Below are 26,202 nucleotides of genomic sequence, written 5' to 3'. Positions count from 1 at the left end.
CAGCAGTGGGTGGGCTTCTAGTGTCCTGGCCCCACTGATGGACCTCCTGATGGCACCTGGGTTTTTTTTGGGGGGGGGGTCACTGCGTGACACCGAGACCGTTTTCCCGCTCACTTTACGCCGCTCCCATGTTCCTCTTCTCGGCGGGGCTTCCTTCCGATTTCACACTATCTGCCCTGGGGCTGCAAGTAACGTCGGCGTTTTCATGTGGCAAACAGAAACTGGTTTTTAGCTGTTTGCTGCACGAAAAATGCCGACGTTACTTGCAGCCCCGGGGCAGATAGTGTGAAATCGGAAGGAAGCCCCGCCGAGAAGAGGAACGTGAGAGCGACGTAAGGTGAGTGAGAAACTGGTGAGTGTTGGACTGGATGGGCCATTGGCCTGATCCAACATGGCGTCTCTCATGTTCTTAATATTTTCTTGTTGTTGACATGAAGGACTGCGGCACCGTTTAATTCAATGGCTCGATGCTCAGACGGCAGTGAGAAGGGAGTCGTCACTTGCTCTCCTTCCGTACAAATGTGAAGATGGAAGATTTATTTAGGGGTTTTGCACAAATGTAAGATCATTTTGCTAGTAATAAATTTAAGGCTCTGGGCCATTTCTCGCATGGCTACATTCTTCCTGTCTCTCTCAGCGAGGCCTACTGAAAAAAACCAGCCGGTTCAGACCTTATCCTACCTCCCAAGAGGTACAACAGTCGCATTTAAGTTTCTGCTTGATGCATTAAACATCAGAGCTGGCAATCTTTGCCTGGACTTCCCACCAATGGGACATGAAGCCTACCTCTCCAGCTCCTTGGAAAACAAATTTATGGTCCGACAACTTGTCCTTTGTGATCCTCAGAGCGGCAAAGATGCCAGCAACTGCGACAGAAGCCGTTCCTGGGGGATAAAAGCAAGACGGAGTTTAATGAAAAGAGGCCTTGCGGCCCTTAAGAGAAAGGTGGGAGAGAAACGCGACGTTTTGAAATATTTTGTTTCCCTAGCAAGGGATTAGACAAGAGTGCAGAAGAAAGGGTATTATGTAATAGAGCTCCGCTTACCAAATCCTGGAGAAAAATAACTGAGATGGTTCATCATTTTTGGTGGTGGTGGGGGGGAATTTTTGTATTTTTTGATGTGCGTGTGTGTGTATGCACCTGCAAGTCATAGAATCACAGAGTTGGAAGGGACTTCCAGGTTCATCTAGTCCAGCCCCCTGCACAATGCAGGAAACTCACAAATACCTCCCTCTAAATTCACAGGATCCTCATTGCTGTCAGATGGCCATCTAGCCTCTGTTTAAAAATCTCCAAAGTTGGAGAGCCCACCACCTCCAGAGGAAGCCTGTTCCACCGAGGAAACACTCTAAAGGTCAGGAAGTTCTTCCTAATGTTGAGCTGGAAACTCTTTTGATTTAATTTCAACCCATTGGTTCTGGTTCTACCTTCTGGGGCCACAGAAAACAATTCCATCCCATCCTCTATATGACAGCCCTTCAAGTACTTGAAGACGGTGATCCTATCACCTCTCAGCTGCCTCCTCTCCAGGCTAAACATGCCCAGCTCCTTCAACCTTTCCTTATAGGACTTGGTTTCCAGACCCCTCACCATCTTCGTCACCCTCCTCTGGACCTGTTCCAGCTTGTCTATATCCTTCTTAAATGTGGTGCCCCAAACTGAGCACAAGACTCCAGGGGAGGCCTTATCAGAGCAGAGCAAAGTGATACCATCACGTCACATGATCTGCACACTATACTTCTATTGATACAGCCCAAAATTGCATTTGTCTTTTTAGCCAAGTCATGGTGACCTCTGGTGACTGACTCCTACTGGGGGCCTGGAGGATATTCAGAGAGGTGGCTGAATAAAGCCTGCCCCTGCCCCCCGACTGCTGGTATTCCAAGAAGGCCTCCTATCCAAGTATTTGCTGGGGTTGTCCTGGCTTAGCTTCTGAGATCTGATGAGATCAGGCTTGCCTGGTCTATCCAGTCAGGCAAAGGATTCATCATTTGGTTCTGCTAGCCAACAACTTTTGCCTAGCTATTGTTCAAAATTGAAAGGGCAATTCCTGGAGGTTTCAGGGTGGTTCTGTGGAGGGGAGAGTTTGGGGAGGGATTTCTGCCCTATGCAGCTGCCATCTCCAGGGGGAGCTGATCTCCACAGGCTGAAGATCAGTTCTAATTCCAGGAGAACCAGGCGTCACCTGGAGTCTGGCAACCCTCATGCAGCATTGTAGGCCACCCAGTCCAATCCATAGCTCAAAGCTGAAGCCTCCGCAAAAGACAGGTGTCCAGCTTCTGCCTGAAGGCCCCATTGAGAGCCAGTTTGGTGTAGTGGTGAATTGTGCGGACTCTTATCTGGGAGAACGGGGTTTGATTCCCCGCTCCTCCACTTGCAGCTGCTGGAATGGCCTTGGGTCAGCCATGGCTCTCGCAGAGCTGTCCTTGAAAGGGCAGCTTCTGGGAGAGTTCTCTCAGCCCCGCCAACCTCACAGGGTGCATGTTGTGAGGGGGGGGGAAGGTAACGGAGATTGTGAGCCGCTCTGAAACTCAGAGTGAAGGGCGAGATATAAATCCAATATCTTCTTCTTCTCCTTCTCATGCTCTCGTCTGTTTCCATCCAGATTCACAAATAGGGTCTGATGCCAACCTCCAGGTAGTACCTGGAGTTCTCTTGTTACTACAGTTGATCTCCAGAAGACCAAAATCAGTTCCTCTGGAGAAAAAGGTTGTTTTGGAGGGTGGACTCTGTGGCATTATACCCTGCTGAGATGCCTCCCCTCCACAGACCCTGCCTTCCTCAAAATTTCCAGATATTTCTCAATCCAGAGCTGGAAACCCCTCTGATCACTGGCAGTCCCCAGACTCTGGAACGCTCACTGGAGAGAGCTAGGGATGGCCTCTTCCTCTCTCTGTAACTCCCAACAAGTTCAGATTGTCCCATCTGAATGGAGATTTGGGAGAAGAATCATGAGGCCAGTTCTGCACTAGACCTTTAATCCTGGTTCAGCCCTGTCCCCCAACTTGATTTTCTACACTAAAATCATAGAATCATAAACTCATAGAGCTGATTTCTATGATTCAAGTGTAGAATATCACTTTGGCAACAGGGCTAAACCAGGATTAAAGGTCTACTGCAGAACTGGCCTCAGTCTGAAGATACAGTCAGTTGCACGCTTTTGGATCCATTGCATAACGATGTGTTGACTTTAGAGTGATTCAGTTTTATTTATTTATTTATTTATTTCTGTTAACTTATAGCCCACCCTTTCCCATAATGGGCTCAGGGCAGGTTCCAACACAATAAAACAATCAGATCAACAGTAAAAACAATCAAGAAATAAATAATACAGCAATCAAACAATTAAAACAGATCAAAATTTAAGCTAGTGAAGCCATTAATTCAGAAGCTGAATTTGAGCGGCATGGCATGGTGTGGAGTGGACACATCATTTAAGTCAACTGTGATTGGCCCGAGTTAAGCAACACTGTTGGGGGCCAGTTTGATGACATCATAGGATAAGGACGTCCACCTGCCTCAGCCATAGGCCTGGCGGAACAGCTCCGTCATACAGGCCCTCCAGAATGGCAACATTTTTATTGATTTAGATATTGAAGAAGAGCTTTTAGACCCCACTTTTCTCTACCCTATTGAGTCCCAAAGCGACTCGACATCACCTTTCCTCTTCTTACCACAGACACCTTGTGAGGTGGGTGGGCTGAGGGAGTTTGGAGAGAAATTGGACTGGCCCAAGGTCACCCGGCAGGTTGCATGGAGAGGAGTGGGGAATCAAACCCAGTTCTCCATACCAGAGTCCACTGCTCTTAACCACTACACCACATTGGCTCTCATTGGTAGTATTGATAACATCTCCCCTTCCCCCACACCTTGGAGAATTTTAATGGAAAGCTAGGGGGCAAAGGCTTCAGTAAAAACATGCTGAACTAAATTCATTGGTCAGAACACTTGAAGAAGCTTACTTTCATGGCCATTTATTCTGAGAGCAGAATTCCTACGGGTTTTCATTAACGAATAGCACAGCTGCTTCTGGAGCAGGCAGACAGGCGACTCTGGTGAAATAATTCTTGGCGGGGGTAAAGGTAGTGAGCTTTCTTCTCCCTGTATCTTTTTCTTGACTTCATCTGGTCCTCCAGAGCTGTTACAGGGAAATGTATATGTATATGTACCCAAATGGTCTCTGTGTGGTTCCTTCACAGAGCAAAATAACAGCGTGTGTGTGTGTGTGGGGGGGGGGAGATTGAGGTGAGCGAACCAGAGTGAGGTAAAGGGTTAACTACCCTCCCTCAAATTCCAACTGGAAAGGTTCCCCAGGGGCTTCTATTTCCATTTTAAACCCACCCACCCTTGCAGGAAATTCATTCATGGATCTGAGGTAACGTCTACCTTGGTCCTCGGTGAGCAACTGGCTAGAATACCTTCCGCAAGTCTTTCTTTCTGTCCTCCATAGCTAAAATGGGCTGGATATCTGCTTTTTTAAAAGGAAAAAAAGAGATAAGATTTGAGAATTCTGGCCTCCACTGTGGAGACAGGCCTGCCTGTAACCCATTTTGGTTCGGGGTAAAACAGGTGAAGCAAATAAATCACCTAATAATGTCTCTATGTTGGACACTCTGAAAACCGCTGAGGCACTTCAGAAAATCGTTTTAAAAAGCACCGAGGCGTCTAAATGTAAAAAAGAAAAACCTGGAGTTTCTTAAAAGAAGAAAAATCTTTTTTTCATAAACTGTTGTATACTCCTCAGTCCCAAGAACATCAGAAAATTCCTGCTGAATCAGACCAATAGCCGATCTGGTCCAGCATCCTGCCTCACACAGCGGCCAACCAATTCCTCCAGACAGCCAACAACAGGGCATAGAGGCTGAGGCCTTCCCCTGACGTTGCCTCCTGGCTCTGGGATTCAGAGGCTTAGTGCCTCTGAATGGGGAGGTTCCCTTTAGTCACCATGGCTAGGAGCCATCGAGAGACCTCTCCTCCATGAATTTCTGTAATCCTCTTCTTAAAGCTGTCTGTTCCTTTGGCCGTCAATACATCCTGTAGCAGCAAATTCCACTTTTTAATCGCTCTCTCTGTAAAGAACTATTTCCTTTACTCTGGCCTGACTCTACTGGAGAGCCAGTTTGGTGTAGTGGTTAAGTGCGCGGACTCTTATCTGGGAGAACCGGGTCTGATTCCCCACTCCTCCACTTGCACCTGCTAGCATGGCCTTGGGTCAGCCATAGCTCTGGCAGAGGTTGTCCTTGAAAGGGCAGCTGCTGCGAGAGCCCTCTCCAGCCCCACCCACCTCACAGGGCGTCTGTTGTGGGGGAGGAAGGTAAAGGAGATGGTGAGCCGCTCTGAGACTCTTTGGAGTGGAGGGGGGGTATAAATCCAATATCATCATCATCATCTTCTTCTTCTTCTTCTTCTTCTTCTTCTTCTTCTACTGCCCATCAGCTTCATTGGTCATCCTCGACTACCGGCATTGTGAGAGGAGAAAAAGCTCTTTTTGTCAACTCTACCCCATGAATTATTGTACAAACTTCTATCGTGCCTCCATTTAGCAGCCTTTTTTTAATTAAAAAGTCCCAGACTCTTCAGCCTTTCCTCATAGGGAAGGTGATCCAGTCCCCAAATCATCTTGGTCACTCTCCTCTGTACTTTTTCCCACCTTTATAATGTCCTTTTTGAGATAAAACAATCAGAACTATACACAGCATTCCAAATGAGGCTGCTCTATAATAGGGATGCCAGGTCTGACTCAAGAAATATCTGGGGACTTTGGGGTGGAGTCAGGAGCCTTTGGGGGCGGAGCCAGGAGCAAGGGTGTGACAAGCACGACTGAACTCCAAAGGGAGTTCTGGCTATTACATTTAAAGAGACCATATGCCTTTTAAATGCCTTCCCTCCTTTTGGAATAATGAAAGACAGAGGCACTTTCTCCATTATACCCTATGGGAATTGATCTTCATAGGTGGCCTGTGGGGGGGGGATACTACCAACGAGAGCCAGTAGTCATTAAGAGAAGTGGACTCTAATCTGGAGAGCCAGTTTGGTGTAGTGGTTAAGTGTGTGGAATCTTATCTGGGAGAGCCAGGTTTAATTCCCCACTCCTCCACTTGCAGATGCTGGAATGGCCTTGGGTCAGCCATAGCTTTCACAGGAGTTATACTTAAAAGGGCAGCTGCTGAGAGAGCCCTCTCAGCCCCACCCACCTCAGAGTGTCTGTTGTGGGGGGAAAAGATATAGGAGATTGTAAACTGCTCTGAGTCTCTGATTCAGAGAGAAGGGCGGGATATAAATCTGAAGTCTTCTTCTTCTTTTGGGGCTCATAGAATTGGACCCCCTAGTTCAATCTTTTTGAAACTTGTGGGGTGTTCTGAGTAGAGGCACTCGATGCTATGCTAAAAATGTGGTGCCTCTACTTCTAAAAACAGCCCCCCAGAGCTCCAGATACCCATGGATCAATTCTCCATTATACTCTACAGGAATTGATCTTCATAGGGTATAATGGAGTGCCCAGCAGACATTTCCCTCCCTCCCCCATGCTTTTTGATGACCCTGAAGCGGGGGGAGGGTCTCCAAACCAGGGGATCCCCTGCCCCCACCTGGGGATTTGGCAAGGAAGCAAGCCGCCATGCACAGTGTCCCACAGAACATAAATTCATGCAGAAACATAACATATAAAAGCGGGATAAACAAACTGAAATTTTGTGCATTCTTAAAGACCCAGTCCTCCGACTGTAGCTCTTTTAATTCTTCCCTCGGTGTTTATTCCTGCTTGATCGTATTGTAAGTGAAGAAGACGGACCTCCTTGCGTTGCATCTGTGTGCCAAGGCTAGTCCGATGATTCTTTGATGTGAGATAAATTCTTCTAAAAGTTCATAGATGCAAACGGGCTTCTCTAGGAATCTTAAGCCTTGTTTTCACCTTTTAAGGCCTTTTCAAAGCTTCACTGCACGATTTAACCTCTCTTCAAGTCTGTAACAGCTCTCATCTCATTGTTCCCATAGGGTTACCAGTCTAAAAGTGCACAACATTTCAGTTTGTTTATCCTGCTCTTGAACATTCTGTTTCTGCATGAATTTATGTTCTATACGAATATTTTGTAAAACAAATTGATATTTAATTCAAGCCTTTGGAGTATTCTAAAATTTGTGGGACATTTTGCACGGAGGCTTGCTTCCTTGAGCCCCGTGGCGCAGAGTGGTAAAGCTACAGTCCTAAGCTCTGCTCACGACCTGAGTTCGATCCCTGGCGGAAGCTGGGTTTTCAGGTAGCCGGCTCAAGGTTGACACAGCCTTCCATCCTTCCGAGGTCAGTAAAATGAGTACCCAGCTTGCTGGGGGGAAAGTGTAAATGATTGGGGAACGCAATGGCAAACCGCCCCGTAAAAAGTCTGCTGTGAAAAGCAACGTCAGTCCAGAGTTGGAAGTCTGCTGTTGTGAAAGCAACGTCACTCCAGAGTCAGAAACGACTGGTGCTTGCACAGGGGACCTTTCCTTTCCTTGCTTCCTTGCCTTTCCCCCTTCCGTATATTTCACTTGGTTGCCATCCCACCTGGGGACTGGCAACCCTACTCCATAGATCTATACAGGAGCATTATAATACTGGCCATCGTATTTTTCATCACTTTCCTAATAATCCTTGACATGGAGTATTTTGCCTTATTCACTACTGCAGCACACTGGGTTGACACTTTCCTTAAACTGTCCTCTAGGTGGAGCTAGAGATTAATCCTTCTTCAAAGCGCCCACTGAACTGGCCTGGAAAACACCCTGCCAAAAATTTTGAAACTTTTCAAGAAATGCTTGTCCTAAAGACTGAAGCAGTGGGGTGAGAGGGAAGAAGAGTGTACGCCATGACTCAGCCCCCACTGTGTTGTGGGTTTAAGGAGTGCGTAGCCCTGCGAGACTGGGTGTGCCATTACTTCATAACCCCGATTTCAGATCGGATGGGAAAGGGAAGCAAGACCTTCGTCCAATAACAAAGAGAGCCTGGAACGGCGTTCTATCCCTTCAAATGTGTTTCTAATCCTTCTTCATCTCCGTGAATTGTTCTGCCCGTCTCTGATTACTCAAAAAAACCAGCACTGCAAAGTAACAGGGCCTTGGCCCCAGAAGGATATTTATTGTCGGAATTATAATTTGCTGATCTCCTAGCGAGGGACAGTTCACAGCTGCTTTCCACAAACTGTTGGCTAATCAATGTTTGTTTAATCCCACCGGGTCACTCTTAAGACATAAATAAATAAACCATGACGCAGCCCCCGCTAAAGAGATCTTTTCTGGAAACTGGACTCTCTCCGCTTGCTGTGGCTTTGCAAGCTTTGAACGTAAGAACGTAAGAGAAGCCATGTTGGATCAGGCCAATGGCCCATCCAGTCCAACACTCTGTGTCACACAGTGGCCAAAAAAACCCAAGTGCCATCAGGAGGTCCATCAGTGGAACCAGGACACTAGAAGCCCTCTCACGGTTGCCCTCTCAAGCACCAAGAATACAGAGCATCACTTGCCCCAGAGAGTTCCAACAATATCCTGTGGCAAATAGCCCCTGATGGACCTCTGTTCCATATGTTCATCCATTCCCCTCTTGAAGCTGTCTATGCTTGTAGCCGCCGCCACCTCCTGTGGCAGTGAACTCCATGTTTTAATGACTCTTTGGGTGAAGGAGTACTTCCTCTTATCTGTTCTCACCCTACTGCTCTGCAACTGACTTCAAAGATTTCCTTCATTGATGAACGAAGCAGAGTTACCAATCTTGGTACCCAGCTCTGCAAAACACCCTACAGAGTATAAATTGCAGAAAGTCTCAGAACAACCAGCAAATTCCACAGAACAATCAGCACAGTCAACAACCATCTTCCTTATCTTCAAACCCCTTCCAACCTTCCCAGCAATTAACACAGAACAATGGTCACATTCAACAGCCAGTTTCCTTATCACTACCCTTCCAGGAAGCCCCACCAAACAATGGGCACATCCACAAAACAATTGCCCTTTCATCACACCCCCTCCAGCCTACAATAGCAGCTCTCCAGCAGCCCTGGCCCCACTCAATGCACAGCAGCCAAGAAGGTCTGAGCGCCTGCTCCAGCTGCAACGCCACTGAGGATGTTCTCCGCAGCTGAGAACGAAACGTCTGGAAGGAAAACTTTCTCCAGTAGAACACGGCACTTGAGCCCGAAAGATTCTACAAACCCTAATGATGTTACCAGCTGTGAAAACCTGAATTCTTTGAGAAGCAGAGTTAGACTGGCTAACGGCATGGCTCTGTGATCCATGTGTTAGTTCAGATGGACGGACACGCAAGTGTCTTTAGGATCTGTTGGAAATGATGGGAGGAAGGCAGAAATTGCACCTGCATCTTAGGAAAAAAGGTCAAATAGCAGTTGATTTTTGGCAACCCTGTAGGGTTTTCAAGGCAAGAGATGCTGAGAGGCGGTTTGCCATTGCCTGGCTCCACGTCATGACCCCGTTATTCCCATTTCAATACTAGCCAGCCCTACCAGTCAAGGTGATTGAAAGGAACCTCCCTTTAGAGCCAGTTTGGTGTAGTGGTTAAGGCCGTAGACTGTAAACTGGGAGAACCAGCTCTGATTCCCAACTCCTCCACTTGCACCTGCTGAGATGGCCTTGGGTCAATCGTAACTCTCTCAGAGCTGTTCAGCTCAAGAGCCATTTCTGTCAGCGCTCTCTCAGCCCCACCTGCCTCACAGGGTGTCTGTTGTGGGAAGGAGGAGGGAAAGGAGATTGTAAGCTGCTCTGAGACTGAGCGAAGGGCAGGATATAAATTCTCTTCTTCTTCTCAGAGGCAGCAAACTTCCAAATACAAGTACGGGGAGGCAGCCACAGGAGAAGGCCTCAGATTCTATGATCTGTTGCTTGGTCCTCCAGGGCACCTGGGTTGGCTGCTCTCTGAGACAGGACGCTGGACTAGATGAACTGCAGGTCTGATCCAGCTGGGCTCCTTCTCTCTTCTTATCAGTCCTTCTAGTCCAATACCTAGACTTGGATGCAACCCAGTGCAGTTCTTTTAGCCAGCCCAAATGCAGGGCTGGCTCTCTAGCCAAGCCCTGCCCCAAGCAACTATTTGGAAAGGGTGCCAGCGCTTCATGCCAGGTCAGCTTGCTCCTGGCAGCCCTTGTAGACTCTCCCCATTCTTGACTGAGTGTGCTTTGAGCTCCTGAGGATTTTTGGTGCCCTCCTCAAGTGTTTCCTTTGGTGGTTTGGACAGAGAACTAGCCCTGAATCCACTGGCAAAGATGACCCTGTGGAATTTGTTGCAGGGGCTTGGCAAAGACCCAGATAGTTCCAGCTTGGGAGGAAATCATGTTTCTTCCTTACCTGGAGCAACAAATTACCTCGATCCAGCCCCTGCCTCATAAGAACATAAGAGAAGCCATCTTGGATCAGGCCAATGGCCCATCCAGTCCAACACTCTGTGCCACACAGTGGCCAAAAAAACCCCAGGTGCCATCAGGAGGTCCACCAATGGAGCCAGGACACTAGAAGCCCTCCCACTGTTGGCAGGAAGGGGAAAGGGTTCATGAGGAAAGTGTTGCCAAGTATCAAGAGAACTGACAAGGCTTTCCCTGAGCCTCATCAGTTTCCATGGAGATCTGAAAAGAGAGGGCCTGGAGTGAAGGGAAATGGGCCTTGGGGAAATGGACAAGGAGTGGAAACACTCCTTCATCCCTTCACTACAGAGAGATGTTGAAAGGTGGGAGGGAAAGCATAAGAAGAGCCCTGCTGGATCAGACCAGTGGTCCTTCTAGTCCAGCATCCTATCCCACACAGTGACCAACCAGTTCCTCTAGAGGATCAAAAACAGGGCACAGAGGTCAAGTTCTTCTCTTGATGTTGCCTCCTGGCACCGGAATTCAGAGGATTAGTGCCTGTGGATGTAGAGTTTCTTCTCAGTCACCATGGCTAGTAGCCATTGTTGGACGCGTCCTCCATGAATCTCTTTAATCCCCTTTGAAAGCTGTTTATTCCTGTGGCCATCATTAACTTGTGGAGATTCAATGAAATTGCTGAGCAGTCGGGTTAGAACAGATAAAAGGAAATACCTCTTCATCCAAAGGGTGATTAACACGTGGAGTTCACTGCCACAGGAGATGGTGGCATCCACAAGCATAGACAGCTTCAAGAGGGGATTGGATAAACATGGAGCAGAGGTCCATCAGTGGCTATTAGCCACAGCATATTGCTGGAACTCTCTGTCTGGGGCAGTGATGCTCTATATTCCTGGTGTTTGGGGGGGCACAGTGGGAGAGCTTCTAGCCCCACTGGTGGTCCTCCTTATGGCACTTGGTTTTTTTGGCCACTGTGTGACACAGAGTGTTGGACTGGAGGGGCCATTGGCCTGATCCAACATGGCTTCTCTTATGTTCTTATGTGACACAGAGTGTTGGACTGGATAGACCATTGGCCTGATCCAACATGGCTTCTCTTATGTTCTTATGTGACAGAGTGTTGGACTGGATGGGCCATTGGCCTGATCCAACATGGCTTCTCTTATGTTCTTATGTGACACAGAGTGTTGGACTGGATGGACCATTGGCCTGATCCAACATGGCTTCTCTTATGTTCTTATGTGACAGAGTGTTGGACTGGATGGGCCATTGGCCTGATCCAACATGGCTTCTCTTATGTTCTTATGTGACACAGAGTGTTGGACTGGATGGGCCATTGGCCTGATCCAACATGGCTTCTCTTATGTTCTTATTACATCCTCTGGCAGTGAATTCCATATTTTAATCACTCTCTATGTAAACTAGCCTTTCCTTTTGGCTGTCTTGAACATACTGCCCATCAGTTTCATTGGATGCTCTCGAGTTCTAGTACTTTGGGAGAGGGAGAACATTGTTCTTTGTCAACTTTCTCCACTCCATGCAAAATTTTATAAACCCCACATTCTTCAGCCTTTTCTCAAAGGGAAACCATTCTCAAAAGAATGTATAAGAAGGACAGACAGACCAAAGGACTAAAAACGCATTTTCAAAACCGGCTGATCACATAGGCAACACAAGAAGAAGAAGAGGAGTGCAGATTTATACCCCACAACAGACACCCTGTGAGGTGGGTGGGGCTGAGAGGGCTCTCATAGCAGCTGCCCTTTCAAGGACAACCTCTGCCAGAGCTATGGCTGACCCAAGGCCATCCCAGCAGGTGCAAGTGGAGGAGTGGGGAATCAAACTCGGTTCTCCCAGATAAGAGTCCGCACACTTAACCACTACACCAAAGAAGGCTGAAATTGGAATGTAAATCTGACGTCAGTAGTTTAGAAACTCCGACAACAGTGCATTTCTCTCCTTCATGTTGCACTCCAACATCTGGGGGACGCATTTTTAGTGTCTGGTGTAAAATCTGTCAAAAATCAGAAATGGATCAATCAGGAGGGTCACAAAGACCCTAAAGAAAGACGCGTCTATGGTTCTTGTGCATTGCCTCGTCATCTGCTGTCAACATCACAGAGTTGGCCAAGGAGAAATCGCATCTTCCTATTGCTATGTTTGTGCCAGCCGATGCCAAAATCAACATCTCCAAATTTATGTATTTTAAAAATCAGAATTGGGATGAGTTAATGTAGCACTTCAGTTCCCAAGAAGCAACGGGCTGGCTCTCTAAGATAGGTTCAGCTAGCAGCAAGACTTCCTCTGGTGTAAGGTACATTCCATTGATCATGCAGAGGTGGAATTCTAGCAGGAGCTCCTTTGCATATTAGGCCACACACTCCTGATGTAGCCAATCCTCCAAGAGCTTACAAAAAAGAGCCTTGTAAACTCTTGGAGGATTGGCTTCATCAGGGGTGTGTGGCCTAATATGCAAAGGAGCTCCTGCTAGAATTCCACCCCTGCGATGCAAGATGTTCTTTAGATAAAAGTATGGAGCAGAGGTCCATCAGTGGCTATTAGCCAAGTGTGTGTGTGTATGTATGTATATGTATGGAAACTGGATTTTGGCGGTTTCCATTTGCACCACAAAAGCCGCGGGACTTTCCGGCTCTTCCGAGTGCTCCGCGGCAATTGGTGCGAAATCCGGGCAGATCCTGCGCGCTGAAGAGGGGCGTCGCTGCCGATTAAGGTCAGTGCGAAAACGCCCTGAGTGTTGGACTGGATGGGCCATTGGCCTGATCTAACATGGCTTCTCTTATGTTCTTATGTTCCAGCCTCGCGCATCAGAGGACATTGCTTCCTGTCAGCAGAACGGGTTCATGGGATCCAACTATGCTGACCTGGGAATCTCTTACCTTGAATGTCATCGTTGAACATGCAGTACCGGTTTCGGTATTTGTTGAGAAGTCGGAACGCGTTGGCGTTGGCAAAGTCTTCAAACTGAATGAGGCAGTTCATCCCGTACCTGAAGATTAAAACAAACGAACAAGAAACAAAGAGTATATGAGAGGCTGTCTAGTTATTAGGGCAAGGACTGGTGTAAAAAGACTAGCCGCTCTTAAGCTTGTCTTTTTTCCAGGAAGAAACAGAAAACCATCTCCATCAGGAATTCTAACGGTTTGGTGTAGTGATTAAGAGCACGAACTCTCACCTGGGAGAAACGGGTTTGATTCTCCACTCCTCCACATGCACCTGCTGACGTGACCTTATATCAGTCACAGGTTCTCGCAGAGCTGTTCCTCTCAAGAGCAGTTTCTGGGAGAGCTCTCTCAGCCCCACTTACCTCACCGGGTGTCTGTTGTGGGGAGAGGGGAAGGGAAAGGAGATTGTAAGCCGCTCTGAGACTCCTTTGGGTAGTGAAGGGTGGGGTATCAATCCAATCTCTTTTGGCTTCGGCCACCGTTGTGGCAGAGTGTTGGACAGGGTGGTCCATTGGCTTATCCAACATTATTTCTCTTATGTTCCTGTGTCCTTATTCAACACTTAACCACTACCACCATTACTTTAAATGCACACCATTGCTTTGTTAAAAACTGATCCTAACGCACTGTGTGTTGCTCCTTTGCCCACTGTCTCCTGTCTGCTCAGTTAGAATTGTGATAAATACATTTTTAGCTCATGCACTGCTGGATCCAAACTACTCACCTATACTATAGCTGCTTAATAGGCAGGACAAATTATTCTGATGTTTTGTTTAATTTCTCATTTTTTAAAAAATACTGGGAGCCACCTGGGGTGATTTTTTTTGTTTTTTTGGGGGGGGGCATACATCGTATTAACTGAAACAAATAAATATCATATAACTTTGGCGGCCATAAGAGATTACAGCGTAGAGCAAAATAGATCTTGACCCCGTTCACTGCATTAGCCTGTCGCAGCAAAAATAGACTTCTGATACCTTTGAGGCGAATGAGACTTTATTATTTTTAAATTCCAGCGCAAGCTTTTGCGGCCTAGAAGAACCCATCTCATCAGAGGCACGCAACAGATCCTCATGCCTAGAAGATTATTAGGGGAATGCAATTTAGCTTGCGAAAGGCATCTAAATTACATGTCGGGGAATCTGAGCAGAGATCTTTGGTTTAATGTGTAGTTTGGCCTCAAGATCTCAGAACTCAGTTCTCCGATGCCAGCGTTTGCAGGCTTGCTGGTTGCAATTAGAAGGGAAAACGAACAGCCTCCCACAATGCACCTGAGCGAGCAGTAACAGGAGGACTGTGTGGAACCGATACCCAAATCATTAGCATGCTTGATGACCAAGCTCAGTGAAAATAAAAGGAGACTCAATGGCCACAGTGTATTAAAATAAATATTATATTGCCTTTGGGACCCTTGGTGTTGCGAGAGTACTTTGGCGCAGAAAATTTCTCATTCAGCCATGCTGGCTGTTGCCCGAGAAATCTGATGTGAATAAGCAGAACACACCGACGGCTTTAAATCAGAAACCGACCCCAGACGCGTTGTGCTCTGTTGGTGTGCCGGCCGCTGAAAACCCCATTCAGCGAGGCTCTCTAAAGGACCTCGGCCTTTTGTCCACCTGTCTCAGACGAGAGGACTTTTCGTTTATATTTGTAAACCATTTTTTTTTTTGGAGTTAAAAAGCGTCTGTCAGCAAGGAGACAAAGAAAGGTGCATTTACGGCCTCTCTGTACAGTTCAGGACAAGAAACTCGGTCATGTTTCGCCAGCTGTCCTACTTAGAAACGGTGGAGGAGGGGTGGGGGCGGAGAGAAAAGAACTGGCTGTCTGCAAAGTCATCCGTCATCTCATTCATTCTGCAGACAGGTACAAGATCTTTCAGAAGCTTATCCTGAGACATGTTATAAAAAAGGTCCCCTCCCTGCAAATAGCGTCAAGACCTTGCTCAGATTCTACAATACCCTCATGTTCCACAATGCTTTGTCTAGGTCACTTGATCTTCAACAGGAGTTATGACTCATAACCAGTGTTCCCTTTAAGCTGAGGTAGCATGAGCTAGCTCACAGATTTCTAGTCCCCAGCTCACCCATTTTTGTCTTAGCTCAGGAAAAAATGGCCCCAGAGCACACTGATTTCTGCAGTAGCTCACAACTTTAATGCCAGCAGCTCACAACTTTAATGCCAGTAGCCAGTGGTCATGTTGTAGAAAAACAGGTGGTGGAGCTCATCTGGGGATTGTTATGCAGCTGAACATACTATTCAGTGGACAAGGAGGTGGAACTCTCAGAAGGAGGAGGTGAAACTCTCAGAAAGGTTCAGGAGCTGTGCTCCTGGGAGCTCCCACCGAATCCGAGGCCTGCCAGTAGCTCATAACTTTAATGCCAGTAGCTCACAAAGTAGAATTTTTGCTCACAAGACTCTACAGCTTAGAGGGAACATTGCTCATAACTGGTTTTCACCCAGACTGAAGGTGAGCTGCATCAGCGGAATGAGAACCACCATGGTTTCCTTGTTTGTTTTGCTGAAGTTTTTAACAAGGAAGTGAGAAGAAAAGGGGAAAAAAAACAAAACAGAGAAGACCGGCTATTTGGTAAAAGAATTAAAAGTGGGTCCCCAGTTAAAAGTTGTGGTTGGTGTCTGCAAAAGACAAAAAAAAGAATAAGACTGTAGATTTATACCCCGCCCTTCTCTCTGAATCAGAGAGAGGCTCACAATCGCCTTTATCTTTTCCCTCCACAACAGACACCCTGTGAGGTGGGTGGGGCTGGAGAGCAGCTGCCCTTTCAAGGACCTCTGCCAGAGCTACGGCTGACCCAAGGCCATTCCAGCAGGTGCAAGTGGAGGAGTGGGGAATCAAACCCGGTTCTCCCAAATAAGAGTCCGCACACTTCACCACTACACCAAACTGGCTTAGAACTTCTGCACGTGCTTCAAAACATTTGGGCTGATATGCATGTGATCACTCTGGGAGCTACAGGGCTTTTTTTGAGCAGGAACGCAGTTCCGGCTGGCTTGATGCCATTGGTGTGGCCTAACATGCCAATGAGTTTGTAGAAAAAGCCCTGTGTGGAACAATGGTGACATCAGGGGCGTGGCCTAATATGCAAAAAGAGCCCTGATAACATACATACTTAAGTGCCATTGAATTGACAATTGACTTATGGTGACCTCCACCAAGGGGCTCTCAAGTGAGAAGCAGAGATGGTTTTAACATTGTAAGTCACCATGAGCAGGGTTTTTTTTGTAGCAGGAGCTCCTTTGTATATTAGGCCACACCTCCTCGATGTAGCCAATCCTCCAAGAGCTCACAAGGCTCTTCTTACAGGGCCTACTGTAAGCTCCTGGAGAATTGGCTACATCAAGGAGGTGTGGCCTAATATGCAAAAGAGCTCCTGCTACAAAAAGAGACCTGACCACGAGACCCTTCGGGTGGTCTCCCATTCAAGGATCGAAACTGCTAAGCATCTGAGATCGGATGAGATCAGGTTGTATCATGCTACCTTCCTTGGGGGAGAAGGCTATAAGAACACTAGATATCGACAGCTCCTGTTAGTGGTAACTCCTTTCCAGCTTGAACAAAAGATTTTCCTCTGGAAAAGCCCATGTTAAATTGCAAGGACTGCTGTGGCCGTAAATGTGAGGAGCCTTGAAACCTGAGGCTCCATCTATCATTCACCATTGGATTCTCTGGTTCGCACAGGAAAATTCAGTCACGAATTACTGCACTAGCACAATGATACTGCAACATCGAATCACGTGTGGATACAGACCAAAAGTGCTAAGTAAGTGCTAAATATTATTACGCACATATTCTTAAGAGACAAGGTGGAGGGCTACATCCACAGTTTAAGATCAAGGGGATGTAATGGATTACAGAAACAGAAAATGCTGGTCTGCTCCCTGGAACAGTTATCCTGTTGTTTAGTTGCAGAGTCGAGTCCAAGTCTTTGCGACCCCATGGACCAAGTCACGCCAGGCCCTCCTGTCTTTCATCCTTCTCCTAAGTCTGCTCAAATTCATGTTAGTTACATCAGTAACTAGTCATCTCATCTTTTGCTGTCCCCTTCTTCTTTTACTTTCTGTCTTTCCCAACATCAGGATCTTTTCCAGTGAGTGCTCCCTTCTCATTTGGTGGCCAAAGTATTTGAGCTTCAGTTTCAGCATCTGACCTTCCAGGGAACAGTCTGGGTTGATTTCTTAGGACTGACTGATTGGATCTTCTTGCAGTCCAAGGGACCCTCAGGAGTCTTCTCCAGGAGTGCTCCCTTCTCATTTGGTGGCCAAAGTATTGGAGCATCAGCTTCAGCATTTGACCTTCCAGGGAACAGTCTGGGTTGATTTCCCTTAGGACTGACTGATTGGATCTTTTTGCAGTCCAAGGGACCCTCAGGAGTCTTCTCCAGTGAGTGCTCCCTTCTCATTTGGTGGCCAAAGTATTGGAGCTTCAGCTTTAGCATCTGATCTTCCAGGGAACAGTCTGGGGTGATTTCCCTTAGGACTGACTGATTGGATCTTCTTGCAGTCCAAGGGACTCTCAAGATTCTTCTCCAGCACCACATCTCAAAAGCATCTATTCTTCTGCGCTCCAACTCTCTTATGGTCCAGCTCTCACAGCCATGCATTACTACTGGGAATACCATTGCTTTGACAATATGGACTTTTGTTGGCAGGATGATGTTGGCCGTTATCCTAGGCCTGGCCAATCTTGACGTCTCATACTGCCTGTCAATAATGTTTTATTTTATTTTTTTTCTTTCGCGAATTTATAGCCCACAGTTTTCCATAATGGGTTCAGGGCTGATTACAACACAATGGGGCAGTTAAAATCCAGCAATAAAACAGTTAAAAAGCTAAAACAGTTAAATAAAAATTACATAGGGCAGCGCGGGTGGTGTGAACATAATTCAAAGACTGAGACATAGGAGTCAAGGGGGTCTTGGATGACAAATATCAACAGTGTTGGCCCAATCCCTGGCTATCAGGATGGTAAATCAGAAGAAAAAGATATTGGATTTATATCCTGCCCTCCACTCTGAAGAGTCTCAGAGCGGCTCACAATCTCCTTTACCTTCCTTCCCCACAGCAGACACCCTGTGAGGTGGGTGGGGCTAGAAACGACTCTCACAGCAGCTGCCCTTTCAAGGACAACCTCTGCCAGAGCTACGGCTGACCCAAGGTCACTCCAGCAGCTGCAAGTGGAGGAGTGGGGAATCAAACCCGGTTCTCCCAGATAAGAGTCCGCACACTTAACCACTACACCAAACTGGCTCAGTGCAGGGAGGCCAGTTAGATGGTATAATATAATCAATAAGAAAAATAAATGAAATGAAATGAGGACGCCCACTTGCCTCAGCCAAAATAGGAGGTGATGTTGTATACCCCAGTTCCCTTCTTTGCCTGGCTCTGAGATCTTGAAACCATGCAATTTATGACAGCTGGCTCTTTTTCCTACCCTAATCTAAGCCACGGAGTCTTTGACAGACCCACGAGAAAGGAATTTAAAAGGCATTTTCCTGTGCTCCACATCAGGCTTTGAAGAATCCAAACATGTGAAACCCCTCAGAAACCTTGATTCTAACTCCGTCGATCGCCTGCCAACATCTAGAGAGCTGCAAAGGAAAGGTTCCCTGGCCACGCTTGCTCCAACCGCCCTGGTAAACTCTTCACACCACAGGCGCTGACATTTACAGAGGGACTATCTCATGTCCAAATCCCTCCCGGAACGCTTGCTGACCGACAAACTTTCAAAGACGAGGGAGGCTCCCCCTGGTTTTCGCCTCCTCGCTCATGCTTGTAAAATGGAAAAGGGCAGCCTGGGTTTGCATGATGGATTCAACAGAACAAATGAATAATAGGGCAAGCATGTGCGTGGATGGGGGGAAAATAGCATGCATTCTTAGCGAGCAATGATGCAAAAATCAGCTAGGGGAAAAAACAGAAGTAAATGATGAGGAAAACAAAAGGTTGCCTAGAACTGGGAAAGGATTTGAACCAAAGGTCACCTAGCACCAAACAAAGCCATCAGTTTTGACATCCATTCACGGTTCAGTCTATGTTGGGCTCTACCAAACTGCAAGGTGGGAGAGCTCATGTGGAAAGATAGGCCATTAGGCAGAACATGTTTCTATTTGATCTGTCCCCTTATATGCTAGCTTATAGTCAGCCTGGTGTAGTGGTTAAGTGTGTGGTCTCCTATCTGGGAGAACCGGGTTTGATTCCCCACTCCTCCACTTGCACCTGCTGGAATGGCCTTGGGTTAGCCATAGCTCTCATAGGAGTTGTCCTTGAAAGGGCAGCTGCTGTGAGAGCTCTCTCAGTCCGACCCACCTCACAGGGTGTCTGTTGTGGGGGAGGAGATAAAGGAGATTGTAAGCCACTCTGAGACTCTGATTCAGAGAGAAGGGTGGGTTATAAATCCGCGGTCTTCTTCTTCCCTAGGTCAAAGGATGATTTCCTTTTAAACTGTAAGGTAGCCTTTCAATTTTGCCTGAAGTCGCATTGTGTCCAAAGAGGACTGTACCATTTGATTCTCTTGCTTGGCCCAAATCGGTCCACAGACAACCAATGCAATTTGAATGGGCACAATCCAAGGCTTAGTGCTCAGTGAAGTGGTAAACCTATGTCTGGCCTGAACCACTTCACCGTGTGTGTGTGTGTGGGGGGGGTCATAAAATCTCCCCACACATAGAAAACTAGCAAGTCAGGGAGACAGTCAGGCTAGAACCTTCCATACTGTGGCCTGAACCACTTCACATCGTGTGTGGGGGAGAGAGTCACATACTTAAAAATTCCCCACATATAGAAAACTAGCAAGTCAGGGAGATGGTTAGGCTAGAACCTTCCATACTGTGGCCTGAACCACTTCACATTGTGTGTGGGGGACAGAGTCACATACTTGAAAATTCCCCACATATAGAAAACTAGCAAGTAAGGGAGACAGTCAGGCTAGAACCTTCCATACTGTGGCCTGAACCACTTCACATTGTATGTCAAGTTTTCCTCATGTAGGGAACCTCTCCTCTGTGCACAGAAGCATTCAAGCTGCCTCTCTGCAGTCTGAAGAGGCAGCCCAGGCAAAGGTTGGCTACTTGGCCTTTGTTCTACTGAGATTTATGGGATGTATGTTAATCCCCACTAAACCCCACTGAAAACAATGGAATGGGATTGTGTCATTACTAAGGTCTGCTGGATAATACCCAACATGGTTGGTGTATTTGAGGCTCTGTTCTTCTTCAAAAGATTTAATAATTCGTACAATGGGCCTTTCTACGTGCTGTGAAAAGAAGGGAAGGGAAAATGTGGAGAACAATGAACATATATGGCATAAAAATGAAAAGCAAGTCCTGTATTGTAGACTGGAAGAAGACTGGATTTATACCATGCCCTCCACTATGAATCTCAGAGCAGCTTACAATTCCCCACAACAAGACACCCTGTGAGGTAGGTGGGGCTGAGAGAGCTCTCCCAGAAGCTGCCATTTCAAGGACAGCTTTGCAAGAGCTGTGGCTGACCCAAGGCCATTCCAGCAGCTGCAAGTGGAGGAGTGGGGAATCAAACCCAGTTCTCCCGGACAAGAGTCCATGCACTTGATCACTACACCAAAATGGTTTCACCAGACTGGAGTTGACAGTGTGTCTGAAAACACTGAAGACCTCTGGGCTAGAGAAGTCACCCAATCGCCTTCCTTGGGAATTTCTGCAAAGTGGCCAGAAAAATATTTATCAAGGACAGCCTGGTAAGGTGTGGACCTTAGAGAGTGCAAGAAAACAGATTTGTCCATCGTTATGATTCTGCTAGCAAAAGCAGGATCAGTCTGTTCTTATTGCATTGTTGGGTATAAGGACTGGCACTCAGTTGCAGAAGGGGCACAGCTTTTTTTGAGGGGGGGGGAGGGGATCCAGGAACAAACGAACATGGCTGCTTAGCAGTTGTGTCCCAGGTGTGGCAGCCAGACATCCTTCCAGCTCAGTTTACATCTTGAGCACCAGACAGAGACAAGCTTCGGATTGATTTATTGGGCCGTCTTAAGCAGAATGACATCCTTCGAAACCCAATGGGTTTAGAAGGGAGTAACTGCAGAGAATGACGACGACAGTCACTTGCAAAGCTTAAGGAAAGAGGCCAATGAGCAAATAATTCATGGAATTGCTACTGCCTTATGGTATTCCACAGAAGAAGAGGCTCAAATGGCAACTGATTTACAATATGTGCTGGTGGTAAAAGGTAAAGGTAGTCCCCTCTGCAAGCACCAGTCGTTTCTGACTCTGGGGTGACGTCACATCACAACGTTTCCATGGCAGACTTTTTTTACGGGGTGGTTTGCCATTGCCTTCCCCAGTCATCTCCACTTTCCCCCCAGCAAGCCGGGTACTCATTTGACCGACCTCGGAAGGATGGAAGGCTGAGTCAACCCTGAGCTGGCTACCTGAACCCAGCTTCCGCCAGGATCAAACTTGGGTTGTGAACAGAGAGCTCAGACTGCAGTACTGCAGCTTCACCACTCTGCGCCGGTGGTAGCCACCAGGTTTTAAGAAAGGTTTAGACAAAGTCATAGTGGATGACTCCATCAACAGATATTAGAAATGACGGATAAATGGAACTTCCACATTCAGAAACAAGTTCCGCGTACCAGAAGTACTCCAGAGTGGGGTATTGCTTCCATGTCTCAATCCTGAGAAACAGCTGGTCAGTTATTGAAATCAGGATGATGGACCAGAAAGACCTTTGACCGCTTCTAATATGTCTGTCTTTAAGACCAGCTTGGGAGTTTCCCACACGTTTTTGGCTGGCCTCTCTTTAGGCGTGGAATTCTAGCAGGAGCCGCTTTGCATATTAGGCCACACATCCCTGATGCAGCCAATCCTCTGAGAGCTTACAAGGCTCTTTTTCGTAAGCTCTTGGAGGACTGGTTACATCAGGGAGGTGTGGCCTAATATGCAAAGCAGCTCCTGCTAGAATTCCACCCCTGCCTCTCTTTATATTATAGATGGTTCTGATCAGGCCTCGGATTCAGTGGGAGCTCACAGGAGCACAGCTCCTGAACCCTTCTGAGAGTTCCACCTCCTTGTCCACTGAATAGTAGGTGCAGCTGCATAACAATCCCTGGATGAGCTGTTTTTCTACAAAACGACTCCTGGTTCTGATGCTGCCTTTTGACTCCAAACGGACTGGCCCCCTAGCATGCACACAAAGCTCATACCTTGAATAAAACATTGTTGATCTTAAAGGGGCCACTAGACTCAAACTTTGTTCTACCGCTTCGGACCAACACGGTTGCCCACCTGAAGATGTTACCTAATGATTGTGGTGTTAAATATTAAGAAATTGTCTTCCTCTCTTGTAAGCTGCTTTTCCATGCCTCTCTCTCTCTCTGCTCTCTGCCACTAAAAGAAATGTCTCCGTGACTAAAGTCTTGGATCTTTCAGGATCTCCTGTGTGCACTCAAAAGAGGACAAGCCGATAAACCGAGAGAGCTCCTGTTTTCACAATATCCCTCGCAAAAACGAGCTGTGCTGTGAAAGGAAATCGGAGAGATGAGTTGACAGCTTAATGAGGCTTCAGCGACAGAGTTTGGAAGAGTGTGGGAGTGGAGCTGGTTGGCTCGCTCGAATACCCACCAAGCAAAAGAGGTGCTGAAAACGACTGTCTTGCCAGCACTTTCCAGAAATCTGGAGCCATAGATGGACAATGAGTAGGTGATGGAAAAGACCTCAGCCTGAGACCCTGGAAAGCCACTGCCAGTCTGAGTAGGCAATGCTGACTTTGATAGACCAATCCAAATAGGCAGCCGTGTTGGTCTGAAGTAGTGGAACAAAACAGGAGTCGATAGCACCTTTAAGACCAACTTCGTTTTATTCAGAATGTAAGCTTTCGTGTGCACGCACACTCCTTCAGACGAGGAATGAGGTACAGTAAGCGGAGCCATTCCAAACCCCACCAGCTATATGTGGCTCTGCTTACTGTACCTCATTCCTCGTCTGAAGAAGTGTGCATGCGCACGAAAGCTTACATTCGGAATAAAACTAAGTTGGTCTTAAAGGTGCAATCGACTCCTATTTTGTTTGATAGACCAAGGGTCTGATTCATGACAATGCTGTCCAGGGCTTTTTTTTTTTGCAGAAAAAGCCCAGCAGGAACTCATCTGCATGTTAGGCCACACCCATTGAGAGCACCATTGTTTTGCACAGGGCTTTTTTTTGTAGAAAAAGCCCAGCAAAAACTCATTTGCCTATTAGGCCACATCCCTGACACCTAGCCAGCCAGAACTGTGTTCCTGCTCAAAAAAAGCCCTAATGCTGTCATCGTGACCAAAGGAGGAATGTGTGGCTGCAGGGCATTTTTTTAGTAGCTGGAACTCCTTTGCATATTAGGCCACACTCCCCTGATGGAGCCAATCCTCTAAGAGCTTACAGTAGGCCCTGTAAGAAGAGTTCCCGCTACAAAAAAACGCCCTGTGTAGCTCAATCATATCTACTCGGAATTATGACCCAAAGAGATCAATCAATGGCTCTTTATGTCAAGTAACATCAACACGGGACTGAAAGTAAAAAATCAGCCAGACAGCCACAAGAATGAATCTGTTTAAACTCGTGGGCATTCGATGAAATTGCTGAGCAGACAGGTTAAAACAGATAAAAGGAAGTACTTCTTCACCCAAAGGGTGATTAACATGTGGAATTCACTGCCACAGGAGGTGGTGGCGGCCACAAGTATAGCCACCTTCAAGAGGGGTTTAGATAAAAATATGGAGCACAGGTCCATCAGTGGCTATTAGCCACAGTGTGTGTGTATATATAAATTTTGCCACTGTGTGACACAGAGTGTTGGACTGGATGGGCCGTTGGCCTGATCCAACATGGCTTCTCTTATGTTCTTATGTTCTTAAATATTTGGCTGGTGAAATCCAGTTTCAACAGGCAGTGATGTACACCTAAAAAGAAGCAGTACACACCACTTGTACTCACACCACTGGAATCTGTGTGAGTACAAACTCGACTAGTTTTAGAATTTTAAGGTCTTGGCCTTTAATATTTTAAATCCCAGAAACTTTTAGAAAGCATCATTCAGTGGTACAAACTTCCTCATCTATTCGGGTTTTCTGAATGAAACCTGACCTCCTGCGCATTAGCGAAGCTGCAGTTCTTGCAGACAACATGATTGAAAAGCCAACTCTTCCTGCTCGCAATGACCAAATTTTTCTTTTGAGTGCAGCACCCTATAATATCTCTAATTCCAAATCATGCCACGGAGGATATAAGAACATCAGAGCAGCCATGTTGGATCAGGACAATAACCCATCCAATCCAACACTCTGTGTCACACGGTGGCCAAAACCCAGGGGCCATCAGGAAGTCCCCCAGGAAGGCCAGAATTTCAGAATTCCTCCCACTGATGCCCCCTTGGAGAGCCAGTTTGGTGTAGTGGTTAAGTGTGCGGACTCTTATCTGAGAGAACCGGGTTTGATTCCCCACTCCTCCACTTGCAGCTGCTGGAATGGCCTTGGGTCAGCCATAGCTCTGGCAGAGGTTGTCCTTGAAAGGGCAGCTGCTGTGAGAGCCCTCTCCAGCCCCACCCACCTCACAGGGTGTCTGTTGTGGGGGAGGAAGGTAAAGGAGATTGTGAGCCGCTCTGAGACTCTTTGGAGTGGAGGGCAGGATATAAATCCAATATCTTCTTCATCTTCATCTTCTTCTTCCCCCAAGCACCAAGAATACAAAGCATCACTTCCCCAGACAGAGTCTTTCACCTATGCTTTGTGGCTAATGATTTCTGCTCCATATGTTTATCCAGTTCCCTCCTGACATTGTCTATGCTTGTAGCCACCAACACCTCCTGTGGCAGCGAATTCCATGTGTAAATGATTTTTTGGGTGAAGAAGTACTCCTTTTTATCTGCTCTGAGCCTACTGCTAATTATTTCATTGAGTGTCCACGAGTTCTTGTATTGTGAGACAGGGAGGAAAATACTACTTTCAGTTTGGTGTAGCAGTTAAGTGCGCAGACTCTTATCTGAGAGAACCGGGTTTGATTCCCCACTCTTCCACTTGCAGCTGCTGGAGTAGCCTTGGGTCAACTATAGCTCTCACAGGAGTCCTTGAAAGGGCAGCTTCTGGGAGAGCTCTCTCAGCCCCTCCTACTTGTGTCTGGGGTTTTTTGGGGGAGGGGGGGAAGGTATAGGAGATTGTGACTGCTCCGAGATTCAGAGTATAGGGTGGGATATAAATCCAATATCATCTTTTTTCTTCTATCCCATGCAGGGTGGAAGTCTAGCAGGAGCTCCTTTGCATATCAGGCCACACACCTCTGATGTAGCCAATCCTCCAAGAGCTTACAAGGCTCTTTTTTGTAAGCTCTTGGAGGATTGGCTACATGAGGGGTATGCAGCCCAGTATGCAAAGGAGCTCCTGCTAGAATTCCACCCCTGCTCCCATGTATAACTTTGTAGCCTCTATCATGTTGCACCTCAATCATCATTTCTCCAAGCTACAAAAGTCTAAAGTCCTTTTTGAGATGCAGTGACAAAGCTGTCCACAATTTCCCTTCAAATTTCCATTCCCCCACCACGCCCAGTAAAGCCACAAAAAAGCTCAGCTTTTACTCATGGCTTCAAACTTTTGGAAAAAGTTCAGTCTCTGGACTTGACATCACCACATTATTCTAACCCCACCCGATGGCAGTCAGTAGTGAGATGCAGGGCAGGATAAAAGCATGACTTGAGATCTCACGGTTCAAGAATTTAAAATTTAACATTTTCTCCAAGCAGAACTTTTTCCATTTCTTTTTGTCCTTATTCCTTCAGTTTTAATATCATTCTCCACCAAGCTCTTTATTTGTTGCATTTGGAACCAATTTCAAAAGTATATAAATTACTTCTACAATGGTCTACAGAAGATGAAGTAGTGAAA

General features: G+C 46.8%; 1 protein-coding gene across 1 annotated transcript in view; it reads right to left on the bottom strand.

The window, feature by feature from the left end:
• Window positions 1-26,202, bottom strand: part of ME3 (malic enzyme 3) — a 152,691-nt gene that overhangs the window by 16,780 nt on the left and 109,709 nt on the right. Inside the window, exons 8-9 of the mRNA XM_060234997.1 lie at window positions 13,236-13,345; window positions 787-884 (exon numbers count right to left, since the gene is read on the bottom strand). Of these exons, the coding sequence (XP_060090980.1) occupies window positions 787-884; window positions 13,236-13,345 (208 nt within the window). The remainder of the gene's footprint in view (window positions 1-786; window positions 885-13,235; window positions 13,346-26,202) is intronic.

Source organism: Heteronotia binoei, chromosome 3, assembly GCF_032191835.1.
Source record: "Heteronotia binoei isolate CCM8104 ecotype False Entrance Well chromosome 3, APGP_CSIRO_Hbin_v1, whole genome shotgun sequence".
In the NCBI taxonomy this organism is placed as follows: Eukaryota; Metazoa; Chordata; class Lepidosauria; order Squamata; family Gekkonidae; genus Heteronotia; species Heteronotia binoei.
This window is presented reverse-complemented; position numbering and strand designations above follow the sequence as displayed.